Source organism: Callospermophilus lateralis, chromosome 10 (assembly GCF_048772815.1).
Source record: "Callospermophilus lateralis isolate mCalLat2 chromosome 10, mCalLat2.hap1, whole genome shotgun sequence".
NCBI classification, from domain to species: Eukaryota; Metazoa; Chordata; class Mammalia; order Rodentia; family Sciuridae; genus Callospermophilus; species Callospermophilus lateralis.
Genome location: NC_135314.1, coordinates 68,939,696 through 68,958,771, shown reverse-complemented (window position 1 = coordinate 68,958,771; position 19,076 = coordinate 68,939,696). Strand labels below are relative to the sequence as shown.

The window sequence follows — 19,076 nt, the reverse complement described above, 5'->3', positions numbered from 1 at the left end:
CTGGGAGACCAATTCCACTTGGTGGCCCTGTGCAGTCAGGGTCCTTCAGGGCTCTCGTCTCAAAAGAATTCCTTTGACATGAAGTTACACTTTACACCTTTATATTATTCAGCTTTCTGTCACTAGAACAAATACCCAGGAATATTTAACTTATAAGGATGAAAGGCCTATTTTGGCTCACAGTTTCAGAGTTTTCAGTCCACAGTCACCTGGCCCTTTGTTTGGGCCTATGGCAGTGAAGTACATCAGGGAAGGAGTATGTGGCAGAGGATTTCTAACTTCATGGCACCCAGGAAGCAAGGAGAAAGAGAGTAAGGGGCTAGGGTCCCACTTGAAGGACAGAACCCTAATGATCTAACTTGCTTCCACTAGGCACCAACTCCTAAAGATTTCACTCTAATAGTGCCACAGGTTGGGCCTTTTGGGGACACTTTAATTAGAGCATGAGTTTAAAGTATTTCATTTTTTTTTTAAAGAGAGGATGAGGGGTTAGGTTGGTGAATCTATGTCCATCATAACAGATTAAGTAAGATATTTAAACCAATCCCAACTTGCCCCCAAGTTAAGGAAGCACAAGAATCTTTTCAAGGTTCCTGTGGGGGAATTCCTAGTCTTCTCTGAAATCCTCTAGAGGATTATTTAGGGCAAATATCTAGATTTCCAAGAGTGGTCAACAGTAAAGTGAGGAAGTTGTTATATTACTTTTAATGGTGAAAAATGTCTGAACTGGGTAAGAAAGAGCTACCAAGATTGGAGTAAATTCTGAGACCCAGCAATACTATCCTAATGGCTTGTATCCACTATCTCTCCTATAATAGCATGGTTCTCTTTCTCTAGGAGTCTGAGAAAACGAATTACTATGTAATATTAAATTGTTTTAATATTCCTTCAAAAGAAGCAAAATATTATGTTGAAACCATATTTATAAAGTGACAGAAGCTCAGACAACCGCTGTGTGTACAGGAAAAACATGATAAAAGGAGGACACCCTAGGCAATTTTCATTTCCCAACACTCTTGCAGGTGGTTGGGGATCATGTGATTTAATTCTAGCTAGTGGACTGGGGCCACAGTGAAGTGCACCATTCCAAGTCTTGGCCATGCACATTTTTACTTCTGCGAGTCCCGAACTTTCTCTTCCGCATCTGAAACATCACAATTGAGAAGAAATCTGACTTCTGGAATTAAAATCCAGATATTTGCCCTGAATAATTCTTAAAGGGATATCAGAGAAGACTAGGAATACCCCACAGGAATAAAAGATTCTTGTGCTTCACTTAGGGGCGGGCTGGGATGGGTCTGAAAATCTTACTTAATCTGTTATAATGGACATAGATTCACCAACCTATCCCCTCACCCGCTCTTTAAAAAATGAAAACACTTTAGACTCATGCTGTCATTAAAGTGTCCCCGAAAGGCCCACATGTTAAAAACTTGTCACCAATCTGTGACACTATTGGAAGTGAAATCTTTAGGAGTTGGTGCCTAGTGGAAGCAAGTTATATGGCTTATTTTTAATTCTGACCTATATTAGATTCTGACTTGGGCAAAATCCAAATTTTTATTGTTTTAAGCTACAAAAATGTTGTGGTTATTCATTAGAATAATTTAACTGCTGTCACTAACATGTGCCCTGTTAAGCTCACACTGTGAAACAGTGATCTAGTGCTGGATGGGGAAGATAAAAGAAAGAAGGGAGGAGACCTTCTTTCTTTCTTTTTTCCTCATGAGGAAGTCTTTCAGAACAAACATCAGAAATGCATTCATCTGGGGTCAGAATGAAACTCCACACTGAATTGTCATGGAGCCTGTGTCCTGAACTTGGAGGCTGATCAGGGAGGCACACAGCCTTCAGGGGAGCAGGACAATGATCAGAGTTTGCCATTTGGTCCCAGATGGGGGCCCTACTTTTCATTACCACTTTTCTCCTTATGTGGGTGGGGTTGTCTCATAGGAGTTATGGAAATCTATGAGAAACAAGTCCTCATGGCTCCAGAACCCAGGGCTAGCACCACTCCTTTGCCAACCCCATCACTCTGGCCCTCACAAACTTAGGTCAAACTTTCATGCCTGTCCTTGGCTGCTGGGCTTTCATGCCTCTCCCAGTGAAGAATCCTATAGCTCTCCATAGGTTAAAAGGAACTCTTATGGGGTGAAATGTTTATCTCCTAAATTCATATATTGAAGCCTAACCCGCTGTATCTCAGAATGAGACTGTATTTGGAGACAGAAGTTTAAAGAGGTAACTGAGATAAAACAAAGCTGTTAGGGTGGGCCCTAATCTAACAGCACTAGTGTCCTTATAAGAGGGGGAGGAGACATCAGGACTGTGTACAAACAGGGGAAAGACCATGTGGGGACAGTCCAAGAAAGAAGCGGCCATGTGTCTACAAGCCAAGGATAGAGACCTTGGGAGAAATGAAGCCTGGCAATCCCTTCATCTCAAATTTGTAACTCCAAAACTGCGAGAAAATCAATATCTATTTTGTAATCCACACAGTCCTTGTATTCTGTGATGACAGCTCTTGCAGACTCATGTAGCAACACTCATACTCCACATCACTAAAAGCTTTAAGACATGCCTCTGATTTCCATGGCAGAGGCTCTCATTCCTGCTGCAACCGACTGTCCCTACACAGGAAGACAAAAGCATTGCTGGCCTGGTGTCAAAATCCTCTGCATAGAAACACATTCTGCAGCCAACAAACTGAATGTTTCAGATATAAGTTTCCTCACAGTTGTCTATGAAATGTCATGAGTGCCTACAAAAGCAAACAATGCTGTGGTTTAAGAGGAATGGAAATGGTACAGCCCTGAAGAATGCCTGCTAAACAATCAACACATTTCATGCCTGGTCCAGAAATCTTTAAAATGAGAACTCTCTCAAGCACATTTTTTTTTTTTTAAAGAAAAACAAAGTACTTAAGATTATGATGCTATAGTAAGACATTCCTTTTTGTTTTTCAAATGTAAGAAACTAAATGAAGAAAACAAAAACAAAAATCCAGCCAACATTAAAACTTAAAATTTGAAAAGCTAGTGATTTTAAAGGCAGTTCACTTGTTCTTTTATCTTCTCACACTGTTGCTTATCCATATCACAGAAATATGAGATTCTCAATAATCCAAAGACATGTGATTCCCCTTTAAATGATCTATGAAGTATTTTTGCTAACCATATCAGAATGAGACCCTACTTTCTGAAGATATGAAAAATATTTTCTTAGAAATGGGAATAAATTTAAACATTCTCCTGACAGACTCAGTCAGACAATTAAAAATTAAATCAAATGGTGCGTATAAATTGAGACCATGTGGCAAAGTTTGATATAATTGAGTTCAGAGGAAGGAAAAAATGATGGAGCACCACTAGATACTTAAACCAAGATTGAGACCAGGGTGGGAGAACCATGGGCTGTAAGCCAAATCCCATGGTGCCCATTCGATGGACTGCTTTTAAACTACAACCTCAAAGTAGGGTGGTTGCCCCAGAGAACACGTGTCTCACAGAGTTGAAAATATTTAGTATCTAACCCTTTACAGAAAATGTTTGCCCATCCCTTCCACAGGTAATCAAACCAAAACAGAAGTATTTTGGTAGAATATAAAATTTCAGTGCCTCCTTCCCCAAAGCACCTCCCTGGGTGGAGAGTAGTATATGGACCAAGTGTCAGGATTCTAGGCCAGTGGCATGACTCTCACCCATTTGAGCATTTCAGGGAAACATTGGGACAGGATGAAAGTGACTACCTTGTTCTCAGCCCAGTCATGGTGGTCGGGATTGACTCCACAGCAATGATGGACACCAGCTCGCCTTTAAGCTGGCCTCCTCCCCTATGTGTAGGAGGGAGAGGATCAAAGTCAGTCACCAAAGCTCTAAGTTCTTCCATCGGTGACTGCACTGTCACCTCCCTCCCTCTAGCTATGCCAATAGTAACATTTGTAGAAATAAAACATGAAATAGTTGTATCATCCATAAAAGTTTAAGAAGCCCTAACTAGAGTATTAGGCCCGGTATCCTGCCAACATAGAGCTCCAATATTTGCAAATAAGCGAACTATATCACACACACACACCACCAGCAGGTCTCTGGGATGCTCACTCAGGATTAGTCCTCACCAGACTAAGAACAAGCGCAGCAGCCAAGGATCTGAGGGCCTCATAGTCACCTGCACTGCCAGGGTCTGGCCTTTTCCTGTGGGTCTCTCTTCTGCTTTCCTGGTCCCTTCAACTCCCTGGGTTCTGTCTTAATAGATTGCTCAGCGGGAGGCTGATGGTTTATGTGGATATAGGACCTTGAACCTCTTCTTCTCAGGAAGGTTTTTCTTTGAGCTCTATAATTTCCAGCTTACTTTGGATTACTTGGAAGTTGATGCTTGTGCATTAGCCCTGGCAGTCTACTCAGATTTCTCCTAGTCCTGAAGTCAGATTCGACCAAGGCATTTTGATTGAATCTGCACTCACTGAGCAGATATGGTATGGGATTGTATATAGGATATTTTGGAAAATATGCTCATCTTTCCTTTCTGGATGCTAGATGTACTTATTATGACTACTATGAATCATTAACTAAAACTAGGTAGAGCTCATCTCCAACGCCTCCAGCCAGCCCCTTCTTTTTCCAGCCTCTTCACCACTCATACCTTCTTTGGTTCTTTCTTTTCTTAACCTTAGCTGTGTGGATCTCCAGCTTCCAAAGCACTAAGATTATTATAATTGGTGAACTGCTCTCTGGCATTCAGATGTACCTGATGAGACACAGACTCTCTGAGGATTCATTCTTTTCTAACTGGGTTTATTTATAGGCACAGATTTGACGTTACCTGTAGTCACTTTTTTTTTTTTTCTTAACTACACAAAGGAGACATTCATTTTTGTTCCTCGTGGAAGGAAGTAGGACAAACATCAAGGCCCAAAGATTTTGCCTTCATCAAAAAAATTCTTTTAGACACTGACTCAGAGCCTCTTAAGTAGACCAGAATTTCTCACTGTAGTCAGTTCTCTGAAGGAAAATGCCAGTGAGTGATAGCAAAGATAACTCAAAGCTCAGAGAGGGCCAAATTTGGCCTGACATTCTCATTAAATAGGGACCCCACAGGAGTTTGGACAGAAAACAGACTGTGGTCAATTGAACATGTTAACAGGATTAAATTTTTTTTTTAATCAAACACATTGAAAGTAAATTTCCAGGTGAACCTCTGACTAATGATTTTCTTTGTTGACATACAGCTTTGACTTAAGGAACAGTTCAGATAGATAATATAATCATCATTAATTCCATGTGTTTATAATTGTGCCTTTGATCTGTAGAGTGTGAAATGCTTTGCCATCACCAGGTTGCTGATCTTCCTTACCACCTTCTGTAACATGTGGGTGCTTCTTTATTCCCTAACTTTCCCAAGAAGCTAAGAAATAGGATGTCAACAGTCATCAGCTTGTTATACGGAAGTTATGGAAAGATCCAGAAGTGCCTGAGTCCCATCCAATTGAGTCTCCTATTAAGAGTCAGCTGCTTCAACAGAGATTCAATAAGGCTCTTAGCTATGGGCTCTGCCCTCACCAAACAAATGGCTAAGTGTACAGGCAGGGGTATGGGAAAACCTCACTCTGCTCTGATGTTACTTAATATATAGCACCCGACTTTTTAGTTCTTTCCTCCATAGTTCAGCATTTTCAGTCTGTTTCTTGAATGCTGAAGGAAGAGACTTAACACAGGGGACCCAGATAGTATACATGGTCCTTATACATCACTTTTAAAGAATGTGTTATCCTGAGTCACATCTGAGAGCAGAAGCTGATTAAATTTTAAAAAATTATATGAAAGTATTCCCTTGTGTTAATAGTGGTGCATTTAATGGAAGATTCCCTTATAGTGTTAGTTTTTTTGGTAACATCCCAAAAGAGGTCAGAAAAGCAGCCAAACACAGTGAGTCCTATTCATTCCAGTATCCTGAAATACATAACTATTGTCTTTTCCAAAATAATCTTAGTTACCTAAAACTTTATTTCTTCCTCTTTCTCTAAAACTTACAAATTCTGCTTTAGCTTCCATGAGTTCTAACTGGAAATGAAGAATCTTGCTTTCCAGATTATTTTCCAGAGCTCCCTGGAATAAGTTTAAAAAAATTAAATGAAGTATTATTTTGGACAAAACTTATTGAGAGAGATCTAGGTTCAAATCAGGTACCTGAGAACTGGGTGACATGAAAAATGAATGATTGCTTTGTCGTTTCACTAACAGCTTTGACATTCTAAGGTCTTTCAGCTAAGCTCAAGAACAAGAATTCAAGGAATTTTTAAAAATAGAAATTTTCAATCTTGTCTAACATATTTATATGCTTACATTTATTACTCTTGACTTTTTCTAACATATTCCATCTTCAGGGTGAATCAATAAATGTATCAAAGTTGGGACAAAACTACCACCTTATATCTTTTAATTCCAACATCTCAGAAGGTTGGAAGTTGAATGTGTTCAGAGAATAAGAAATGGAATAGTGCCCAACTATTGTCATATAAAGAACAAATAAAAGAATTTAGAATGCACTAGACACATAGCACTAAGTTTGAGCCATTGTTACCTAAATGAGTACTATTACGACAAATGGATTCTTGTGACACATGGGGAGACCCCCTGAGCATTTGATTGTTGCCTAGGTCAGGGAATTGTTTCCAGGGATGTTTTAAAGGAGATTCAATGCTAACAGTGTAAGTTTGATGAAATCTTTAAAAGTTTGTTTCACAGATAAAATGTCTATAAAGCAAGAAGAAGCAACACACACATGGAGCATGCTAATGTTATATAAGGGCATAAGCATGATGCTCTGTTGCTCAGTTAACTTTGGACAGTTCTGAGGGCAGCGGAAACTTCGGGTAATGTTTTATAACCTGCTCTGAGGAGTGATTAACACATACCATCAAAAGTAAAAAGTGAAATTGACTAGAAATTTTAATAAGGCCTCCTTTGATAGTCTTTGAACACTACCTTCAATAGAAAAGAAGCCAAAATGGTTGGATGGCAATTTCCTCTGAGAGAATGGTAGTTTCTTCAGGAGGAAACTTTCACTTCTAACTCTCTAGAATACCCTGAGAAAGTGAATCTTTGTAGAGAAGGTGACCAGTGATAATTTGAGTTTTATGGAATTAAAAGAAGAAATAATAATGTTTTTCACAAATGCTCAACCAGGAAAAGAAATAACCCAAAGCCAAGAGTATATGTCCAAATGGATGAAGTATTTATGATGTGGCTGAAGATACAACTTGAGAAAAGTCTAATAGCACGCATTGCCATCTAGTGGTACTAAATGGTATGAGCGCTGTGGTCTTAAGTCATCACCTTTGATGTGAGTCCTGGTTGATTCAATATACAAAGATGCTTGTATGTTACATAGGACTAAAATCGCCTCTTTCAAACATATTTATCATTGTCTTGTTATAATGTTTAAATTTATACCATAAAATTTACTTTTTTAAGTTAGGATGGTAGCTTCAGAAAGCCCCCAGCCAAGATGCAGAGGGCCAAAGATAACAACTAGATGAAACTAAATGCCTCAACTGTACAAGAACCAGACTTGCTATCAGACACCACACTGCCACCTGAAGGGATTCTATATAAAATGAGGATGATCTCAGGCAACATTTGTGCATAAAAAAGCAAGAGCTGTGCGCTTGAAAACTCTTCATAAAGGGTAATGTGGACTTACCTTCTTCTGCATCACAGCTTTCTTAACAGAATTGCAGTGGTGAGGTTTAACAGACAATGCTTGTCCAGTGCAGTTCTTTAGGTCTAAATTGCTATTACTATATTTTCAAAAGTTCCCTTGCCCAAACTGACTGACTGTTACACTTTCAAAAATCATTCTCTCTACCCGTGAGTAGGTGAGTATACAGGTAGATACACACACACATCTCCATATGTATATGGAAATATATGGATATATATATTTCCCCACACACACACCCTGTACTGGGGATTTAACCCAGGGACTTTGAGAAAGCTAGGAAATTGCTCTACCACTGAGGTATTTAGAGTCAGGATCTCACTACGATTACAGGCATGTGCTGCTATTAGGGGCTGTATAATAGTGTCCTTGTGTCTATTCAGAAGGTTGAGTCAAACTGATGAAATTCAGCTGGGAGGAAAAAGGCCCTTTAGGGCTTTTATAACACCTCATAACTGTCACAGCACAACTCCCGTTTTAGTTCAGCATCATTTTTGGAAAAAGATCTTCTTAGTGACCCTTTGAATCTCTAACACACACTCAGGGATGAAGCCAGAGACTTGCTGAACTTTGAGTCCATAACACTGAAAACATTCCTGAAAAACTATAGAAGCACATATCTGAGAACATCTCTGGGAATTTCATTGGAAAAACTAATGTTTTTGTTTTTTTTTTTTTTTTTGAGGGAAAGTGTTTTTGATGGACTCTATTTAAAAGGTGTGCAGCTATGAAGGTATATATTCTTTCAACTTTGGATGAGTACTTGTTGAGCTCTTCCTATAGGCCAGCAGGATTCCAGGCCAGTGCTTCCCCAATGTCAACCTGCATAGGAAACATCAAGGGATCTAGTTAAAATGCAGATTCTGATTCATTGGAGCTGGGGAGAGGTCTGAGATTCTGAATTTCCCACAAGCTCCTGAGTGGTGCCCAGGCACTTGTCTGTAGGCTGCACTCTAAGTATTAAGAGTATGGGCACTGGGGATAAATGGGGGAACAAGATAGCCACAGTTGCTCTAGTCATTAGAATCAGGAGATTTGTATTCACTAGTGTTCATCCTGATCTCTGGGCCTCATTTTCTTTCTTTGTAAATGGGAAAAATAGTTTTTAGGGGGTGATTACCTAAAATGATGCATATCAAGCATTTGGCATGGTGCCCAGCATGTAGTAATCAGTTAAGCCAATGTCAGGATATGGTTGCAGATTTTCCCTTTTGCTTGGTGGGGAAAACCTCCTTTTTCCCGAGATCATACCTCCCTTTCTTCCAGTGTCACTTGGGCTTCAATCTTCTCTTGTCCAATCAGTTTCTTGACCTTTTCCATTTCAGGTAAAGTCTGGGTCCCTTTTCTATCCTGGTTTGTCAGGCTAGAAATCTGTTCTGGAGAAAGGGAGGAATAGCAGAGTGAGTGAGAGGGCTCAGCCTCAGACCCATGGTAACAAGCACATCCGAATACTCCTAGAGGCCTGCTGGGACCATGTTCGTGCAGTTCTTTGGAAACTTGATAGCAGAGCCACCATTAAGTCACAGGTGCCGCAGTCTGGCTGGGCACAATTCAGGAGCCACTTGTCAAAAGAAACGAACTTTATTTTTAGAACACACACACCACACCACACAGCTCCTCAGGAAAAACCCTCAGAGCCCAACTGCCACCACCGGCTTCCCACAAGCCTCTCTACCTTCCCCACAAGCCTCTCTACCTTCCCCACTCCTTCTGCTCTTGAAGCCGATTAGCTGGGTCGTGTGGGTGGAGCCAAAAAAAAGTGCCCCAATGAGCAGCTCCGTGGTCTGAAAGGGCGGGGAAACAGCCCAATGAGCATCATCGCAGAGGAGCCAATCAGTTGGCAGCTAGAAGTTTGCTGGGGCCGCTGTGAGCCAATCATCAGCTGGCAGCTGGAAGTTTGCTGGCAGCTGGAAGTTTGCTGGCAGCTGGAAGTTTGCTGGGGCCCCTTCGGCTGTGACTCTCAACACACAGGGGATCTCTGTTACAATTAGAAAAAGGCATCCCTTTGTCTACATATTCTTTTGTCATCTGCCAGGAAACTGTCAGCAAATGGGAAGGATGGTGCTTCTTAGAGTCAGGGACATTGGACAGCCTGTGCACCCTGCAGGGTGGTTCTGCTTGTTGGAGCCATTTCAGAGTCTACCTGGAAGTACACCCAGACACAGACCTGGGATCCCTACACTTCCAGTGGAAGTGCTTAGCTGTCAACACAGTGTGAGACACCACTTAACACTAGAACAAGACCTTAAAGCATCAAGTGGTCACTGTCTGCCAGCAGCCAACGCATGGCCTCAGATAGGCTAGATGAACACAAGGGGCTCAGGGAAGACAGTGACTTCAACTCAAGCACTTGAAAGTTTTGGCTATCTTAATATGAACACAGCCTGTGACAGAGGCTTCCAGAAGTCACAAAACCTCTGCCACCTTATACTGGCCTAGTATAGTGTAGGTCTTGTATCTCTGGAAATTACCTCACACTGAGGAGTAGAGAGAGCCCAGGAGTTTACCTGTTCTAATTCTGAGATGTAGAACTGGTGAAATGTGTAAATTTTTTCCCCCTGTACTGAGGATTGAATGCAGATCCTTGTGTATGCTAGCAGAGTGTTCTATTACTGGGATATATGCTTACCTTTTAAAAATTTTATTTAGAGACGGAGTCTTACTAACTTATCCAGGTTGTCCTTGAACTTGTGATCCTTCTGCTTCAGCCTCCTGAGCAGTTGGGATTATAGGTAGGTACCACCATGCCCGAGTAAGATATGACAAAAGTTTTAAGAAGTACAGAACAATGCATTAGATGAGAATTTTCATGTAAATTATACTCCTTTTCTCATATGTCCTATCCAAAGAACGGTTCCTCAGAGAAAACTCAGAGCAGCTTTTCTCAATTCTGACTGCACCTTAGAATCACTTGAAGAGCTTTTCAGAAAAGCCCAAACTCCAAGGCTCACTCTAGACCACATGTGGTCCTCAGATCAGCTGGTATAGGCCTCACCTAGGAACTTATTAGAACAGTTACTATTATGGTATTATGTAAAAATGTGGATGTGTAACCGATGTGATTCTGAAATCTTTGTAATGTTTTGAATAACCAATAAAAAAAATTTAAAAAAAAAAGAAATGCAAATTCACAGGCCCCATTTCAAACTATTGAATCAAACTCTGGAGTTGTTCCCAGCCATCTGTGTTACAACAAACCCTCCAGGTTTGGATGTAGCTGAAGTTTTCTATCCACTCTTTGAGCACCCCTCAATGCCAAGTCAGTGATCATGAACTCTGCAAGTCAACACAGAAAGCAGTGGTTACAAACTTGCCTTCAGGGCACCTTGGGGTTATCATGGGATTAGTGGTGGGGTAAATTGGCTGCATATTAAAATTTCTAAATTCATTTCTTTAACTCTGCTATTTCATTTCTATGAATCTCTTCTGCTGAAATATTTTGTGTATATAATATATAATAGAGAATTATTTATAATTATGAAAACTTAGACCTAAAGTAAATAGGTTAAATAAGTGTTGGTCAACCCTATTATGAAACACTATCTAGCTTTTTAAAGCATGTGGCAGGTCTCCATGCATAGGCATGTAATGAACTACAAGGTACATGGAAGGGAGCATAGCTGTGTCCACCCTGGAGCCCAGCTGCTCAACACTCAGGTCTGCTACTTATCCACTATGAAGCCACCCAAACCATTTAACCTTACTTATGTGACTCAATATAATATCCATTTCACACATGAAACTAACATCAAGGCTCTTATGAGACTTAAACAATGAATAGCTGTATGAAAAACAGTAGCTAGAATACAGCATGGGCTATACAAATATTTGTTAAATTATAAAATATACTGCTGAATAAAAGGTATGGAACAATTTTTAATCTGGTTAAAAGAGACATATGAATATATACATGGAAAATCTATGTAAGACTATGGATATCAAGAAGTTCTTCAGAGTGGTTTCCTTACTGAGTAGAACTGGAGCTAAAGGCATAAAACTAGTTTTACTTTTACAATTAATTTCATGAAAATAGCATCTATAGAAAAAAAAATTGCCACAATGAAGCCCTAAACCTTAAAAAATTAGAACATGAATGGGAACATGGACATGCCAAGGCTCTCCACCCACAGAAGACAGCCTTGCTCTGTAGCCAAGGCTCTTCCCAAGCTCCTGGCTCCTGGCTCTTGCTTGGGTTGGAAGCCCAGCTGAGAGTACCTTGCAGGTCCTGTTCTCCCTCCTCAGTGTCTCCTGGCCCTCACTGCTCTCTTCATAAGTGTGCTTGAGCTCGAGGACCCTGTGCTGAGAGCTCAGGCCTCCTTCTGAGAGGCAGCCAGTAATGCCTGGGACTCCTCATGCTTCTGCTTCCCCCCAGTCAGCAAGGGCCTCCTCAGAGTGCTGCTGATTCTGGTCCAGTGCAGCTGCTACAGAGCAGACCTTCCCAAGCTCAGACAGGGCATCCCCCAGCTCAAGGTGCAGTTGGTGCCGGGCCCTTTCCACAGAGGCATTCTTGGCACTGGCCACCTGCATGGCTTCAGCAGCCTCCTGTAAGCTAATTGCCAGCTTCTTCCTGAGAGGGGCAGGCCCACAGGGCACGTGGGACATCAACTGTCACAGAGTACTGAAGTCTCTGTCCATCAAGTCTCCAGAGATCAGGTTCCAAATAGGAGGGCCTCAGAGGCTGGCTTAATAGAATGAAATAAAAGCAGCTCCTTCTACCTAAAGAACCCAGTTGTTGGCTGGCCACTGTCCTCTGGCTCCTGTGGCTGCATGGATTTTATTTCCCCTTTCATTGCAGCCTGGACTTGGAACTCAGAATCTCTTTGAATTCCTATAAATATTTACTTGCCCTAAAACTTTAATAAATAATACATAATTTATTGACAATTTCATAAGAAATGGGGGAAATAAGATTGTTCTGAACCCCTTACCAATAGCAAGCTATGTGAAAATCCTCAGGCACACTTAGTCTCTAAGTGTGCTGCTTCCAGGAACCCTCATGCTCTCCTGCTCACTCCCTCGCCCTCTCATCATGCGGCTCCTAAACGGGACACATTTTTCTCTCCTCTCTTAATGTCTTCTACGTATCGGCTCCTGTGCCGAGATTTCTGTTCATCCTAGATCCACCCATCATGACGTCCACTTAACAGGTCCCAGTGCTCTTGTGGGGCCCTTTAGTCACTCCAGCATCCTCTGTGATGGAGTAGTTTATTAAAGTGCTTCCTTCATCACCCCCATAACACAGCACTCAAGAATTCTTAATGAATGAAATGTGTTCTCTTGCTTACGTCTCCTGCAGGGTTGCTGGCTGTCCCATTCTTGCTCTTTCATTACACTTCTTAGATGAAAGGAACTGTATATGCCAAAGCTTTCCTGCCCCACTGTTATTAAACTGAAAAAGGTCCCCATGAATCAACATGCGCCACACAACTAGTCCCATTAGTCAGAGCTCTCCAGAGGAGTGGAAACAGTAGAATGTATATATAAGAGGGGTTTATTAGACTGGCTTACACGATCAGAGGCTGAAGAGTTCCACAGTAGTTGTCTGCAGACTGGATAGCTGAGGAAGCCAGTAGCTGCTCAGCCCAAGAAGCTGGAAATCTCAGAACAAAAGGGACCAGTGATGTAGCCCCAGCCTAACACTGAACACCTGGATGCCCCTGGAGAATAGCTGGTGCAAGTCCATGTACAAAGGTTGAAGAATCCATCATCTGATATCCAGAGGTGATGGCAGCAAACAACAGCTATCAAGCAAACAAAACAACACTTCAACTGAAGAAGCGTCTAGCCTGTGGGAGCTGCCCTTTTCTTCTGTGTTTTGTTCCATCTAGTCCCCCAGTCCACTGGACCAACATTGGACCACACATTCGATGTTGGTCTTTCTCATTTCTCTGACCAACAAGGTTCTGGAAACCACCCACAGAAACACACCCAAAGTGTTTGTGTGCTTACCAGTGTTCCAGTCATCGCTCCTTCCTACCAAGTGAAGAACCAGAATTAAACATCACAGAGCTCAATAGAGCAGTGTGGTAATAAAGCTCCCCCACCTCTTTTTCGGCTGGAATCCTTCAAAACCAATCTCTGCTCAGCATTCAAGAAGGCTCTGTGCTCAAGCAACAACTCTTTGCTCACTGGATTTCTGACCATGTCACTTCACTTTTTGTTTATTCTTCCTAAGATGAAATCCTGATACTTTATCCAACCTAAAACAGAAGTCTTATAATTACATTCATTGTGACTACCTTACAAATACTTGATTAGTACCCAGAAAATAGGAGTGTACTTTGGGTGATCCACCATGCTGAGGGACTCAGGATATGAGATTTTCAATGTTAAAACTGGGGAATTCCAGGGCAAATAAAAAAATAGGTCACCCTTACATTACTGATAATTTTATATTATATTTAATAAAAGCTACCTATTTAGCTGTTTAACTTGCTAACCATGAGCACCTACTTAGTTGCTTAGCATAGATAAATAAATGTGAGAAAGTAAGAAATCAAATTCTTATTCTTGAAGAACATTGGGCTCCAATTTTAAAAAAAAAAGCAAAATAGTAATTGGGCTTAGGTGAGCTTGATTCTGCTAATCTAACTCATGTGAACCCCATCCTGAAAGCAAATCAGGCAGATCTTCAACTTTCCAAACTGAAAAACATAGGATCCTAAATATATCTGTAGTTGCCTACCTCTAGGGCATTTAGATGTAACAGTTCATATATTTGGCATTCAAATAATTGTTAAATCAAAAGGATCTTCAAATATTACCATGTTGCCTATTATTTTCCTTTAGTTGTCACATCCTACAAAACTGATTCAAACAAATTCATGTGGTCATAAAGCAATCTATATTCTTTCCTTCTTTTCTATCCACCTATGTTAGTCAACTATTAATTGATGTGACTATAATAAGAAGAAAAACTTACATGGAGGAAAAGTTTATTTTAGGTTTACCATTTCAGAGGTCCAATCCATGTCTGGCTGAGTGCATTGTTCTGGGCCTGAGGTGAGACAGAACATAACTGAGGAGGGTGGTGTGGCAGAAAAAAGTTGCTCAGATCATGACATTCAGGAAGCAGAATGTCATAGAATGCAGGAGGAACCAAGGACAAGATATAGTCCAAGGACATGGCCCCTGTCAGCCACACCCACCTGCCTATCATTACAAACCAGTAATCCATTCAAATCATTAATCCTTCAAATGGATTATTCCATTGAGGAGGTTAAAACTCTCATAACCCAATCTTTTCACCTGTGAACATTGCCATGTTGCCTAATATATGAGTTTTTGAGGGGGCACGCTTAGCTGCTCAGGCACTAAGAGGCTACTGCAGCCATGGTCCAAAAAGGCCCAGCTACTATTTAAGCTAGTAGCAGACCTTGGCATCTTCCATGTGGTGCTGTTTCTGCAGGAATGCAGGATGCTGGAGTTAAGAGCTCATGAAGGTTTCCACTGAGATTTCAAAGGAAGGCATGGTATTTTAGGCAAAGAGTAGCAGAGTCAGAATTCCTGTGGGTAACCCAAGAGGGTGATGCATGAAGTTGTGACAATGAAACCAACACTGCAATGCAGACTTGAAGAAGTAAGAAATACGAGGAATGTGGACCATCTGCCAAAAATGTCTGCAGTTTGTGGATAGTCAGGTCAGGAGAGAGGCCATGTGGGTTGCAACCAACAAGGCCATAGGAGTAGGGCCGCCCAAGCCCTTTTGGGGCCACATCTCCCCACCACATACCTCCAATGCTAAACATGGAGTTAATGAACTTAATATTTGACCTGCCTAATTTTTTGTCTTGGTTTGGCCCCGCTCCCTTTTTATGCTCCCATTTCCTCTGTTTTAGAATGGGAATGTCTTCCCTTTGCCATTGTATACTATATGTGTGGATTAGTAAGTTTTCTCTAGAGGAACAGAACCAAGAGAATATTTATATGTATGATTATTAAAAGGGGAATTTATTAGATTGGCTTCATCACCAGAAGCTGGATTATCCCACATACCTCTGGCTGCACACCAAAGAGCCAGAGGAACCAATAATTGCTCAGTCCAAGAAGTTGTAGCCTCAGGTAAAAGGGCCAATGATGCAGCCCAAGTCCAAGACTAAAGGCCCAGGAACTTGGAGAATCACTGTTCAGAGTCCAGACCAAAAGAGAGAAGGAGCTGGAGTCCAACACTCTCAGATAATGGCAGCAGCAATCAATACACCCACTAAGAATAGAGCTTACATCTGCCTCAGATTCCTCCTGCTTGGGCTTTTTGTTCCATCTGGGGCTCAAATCTATTGGACTGTGATGCTCATATTCAGATTAGATGGGCGTCTCTTCTCAGTTTGCTGCCCCACATGCTAATTATCTATGGATGTGTTCTTTGTGGACACATCCCAAAAGTATTAATCTTAGAAACTCATAATCCAATCAAGTTGACAATCCAGATTAACCATCACACATTAAAGAAACCATTAAACAGGATGACCGGAACTTCAACTTGAAATCTTCCATTATTAGAAGAAAAAATACTTACATTAGAAGGAAATAACAGATATGATATAAGGAGGCATTACAGTTCAAAGCCCCATTTTTCTGGGGTCCAGAATTTTTGTAAAACACCTACCACAGGTATTTTTAGTATCTGTCATTTCAAACCCTTTTTAAGTTACTGCAGATACAGAGATGGATCACTTGGTACTCCTTCTGGGACAGAACACAGCAGTTGTTCCACAACTACACAGTAATGCGGCTCAACGATTTAGGTGAAGACCGCAAAAAACATCATTTCTGGTTGAAGTTAAAAAGAAAGGTATTGATCTGCACTGGATTTCTGCCAAGTTACCAGGCCAGGGACACATCCTTTTCAGTAAACCCTTAATGATTATAAGCTGAGGTTAGTTTGATGCTTTCTCTCAAATATACAGTCTCTCAACCACTAAGCAAATATTTTCAGTACTGTACCCTGGTAATGGGTCTTCATTTGGCTAGTCTCCAAATTTCTATAGCTCCTGAGAGAAACTTTGAAAACCTCTTCATGGCATTGGCTATGAAATTGATATTCTGACTTTAGGTGTAGCCTGAGGATGACTTCTTTTCAAAGCAACCTCTGTCCCATAAAGCAGGCTGATAGATGCTAATATGTTTCTAAATATCCCTGTCCATTTTCACAGAGCTGCACTTGTTAGTCTATAAGTTATACACCAGAGACACAACCATGATGAATGAATATGTATATTTATACACACACATACTCAATTATTTAGGTGTTCCAAATAAAATGTAGTATTTTAAGTGATATATCTTCAAACTATAGTCTAAAAACTGGGATATCTTCAATAAAGATTTCACTTGTACCCCTATAGAGGGGCTTCTTTCTTCTCCTGGACTTCTTTATAGTCTCTTCCATTTTAACAATATTTTTTAGCCTCCTATAGAGTATGTGCTTGTTGCCACTAGCGATGATTTTGCTTTGGTCTTGGGCTTGCTCATGCATACTACAAAGGTTTGCTAAATACACCATGAGATCTTGAAGACCCAGTCATTATTCTCAGACTCCTATGTGTGATCAGCCCCAAGTGAAGGATAATCCTGCACTACTCACCTAGCATCTTCCAACTCTTCAGTTTTCTGGATGACATCATGTTCATAATTCTTTCTCCACTGCACTACTTTAGTATTGCTTTTGGATAGGGTCCAGTGAAGCTCAGCAGTGACCTCTGGTTCTTCCTCACAGAAGGGCATAGTCATGCCTAGTTGACAGCAAATGGGCCAGGGAACTCTTGGACTAGAAGGGACACATGTTTTAAAAATGGTACACCATCATTAACAAGGAAATTCTTGGAGGTGACATAATTTTTTTAAAAGATAAAGTTAATAACAACCTGCCACAATTCAAGCTGAACTTCATCCTCACAAGATAATACCAGGGGTGAAATTTGGGACAAGAAGAGAAAAGATAGAGAGTAACTAATTTGCCATTAAGACAGGAAAGAGTTCCATTTAGGGAAATGGCAATCTAACTATGTGGGCTTCAGTGATGGACAGGCTTGGAGTCCTAGAAGAACTTGAGTCCTGGAGAACACAAAGGTAGCAAGGAGAAGCTCATTATCAATTAGGCACCAAGATTTGTTTTAACTGATATGTGAGACTCAGATCTTGTTTGAATCACAAAGAACCACTGTGTTTCAGACTAGCCTTTTTATTCTGTAGATTAGGAAACATCTTTAATCTCATCTGTAAACTTCTGAAAACTTCACCTCTCATCACTTTAAAATCATGCTCACCAACAAGGCTTTCTATAGTAATCAAAATGTTCTATGTATACATTGTTCAAGATGATAAGATAACTATACAGATAGTTATCTAAATTTAAACATATATTAATTAAAATGAAATTAAAGACTCAGTTTTGACAACTTATATTCTGGGCACAGTGTCAGTGTTCAACAGCTACATGTGGCTATTGAACACTGACATTGTGCCCAGAACATAAGTTGTCAAAACTGAGTCTTTAATTTCATTTTAATTAATATATGTTTAAATTTAGATAACTATCTGTATAGCATAGTATCAGCTCCTGCTGAGTTTAATGAAAATTTCTGTCATTAAATTGTGGTCTAGTCAACCAATCAGCATTATTCCTACATCATATAGTAGGAAGAAGAGGGACTTGACCAATCTTCATGGGTCCATTTCACAAATTAAAAGCAGAATCATCTTAGGCAACTGCAGCTCTGAACACAAAGCTTATTTAATGGCACCCAGAGCCAGACATCCTTGGGCAGTGAATGAGGAGCATTGATACAAGTTGAGTCTGAGCAGGACACAGGATTTGGAATCAGATAAACTTGGATTAAAATTGTTTCTCTTCTTCTTTAACATGTATTTTTGAGTACCCATTTAGGCATTAGTATTACAGAAGTAAAGGAGATAAAGACAAAGTCTTTGCCTTAAGGAACCAAAAAAAGTATAAGAGAATACACAAAAGTCATCATGTAAACTTATTAATAGACATTCTAGTAGTTTTTAAAAACCCAATATGATATATAATATTTGTCTTCTCATCATTCCCCAAAGAACTCTGGGGAGGGAACAGCAATGGAAATAGCAGTTAAAACAATTCTAAGGTATGAATTATAAAGGCTTATTTAAGAGGCAGACAGAAAGCCAGGGGAACTGGAGGGGATTAATGAAGGAAGCAGTTGTGTGAGGTAACTTCACAAGAGGAGACTGGAGCCCAATCAAGGTGGCTTTGTAGACCAATGGGAAGCCCCTGTGAAGGCAGCCAGAAAGATTTTCTAAAATATAAATCAAGGCATCTCACTATGCAAATTCCTTCACATTGCATCTCTAGCTGTGTGACCTTCATCAAGTTA

At 40.5% G+C, this 19,076-nt stretch overlaps 1 protein-coding gene across 1 annotated transcript in view; it reads right to left on the bottom strand.

Moving 5' to 3' along the window:
* The window catches only part of LOC143407858 (myosin-15), a 131,157-nt gene that overhangs the window by 19,628 nt on the left and 92,453 nt on the right, over positions 1-19,076 (bottom strand). The window contains 8 exon segments of the mRNA XM_077110341.1: positions 1,704-1,722; positions 6,030-6,104; positions 8,971-9,090; positions 11,935-12,014; positions 12,017-12,086; positions 12,088-12,286; positions 17,303-17,431; positions 17,433-17,485. Of these exon segments, the coding sequence (XP_076966456.1) occupies positions 1,704-1,722; positions 6,030-6,104; positions 8,971-9,090; positions 11,935-12,014; positions 12,017-12,086; positions 12,088-12,286; positions 17,303-17,431; positions 17,433-17,485 (745 nt within the window).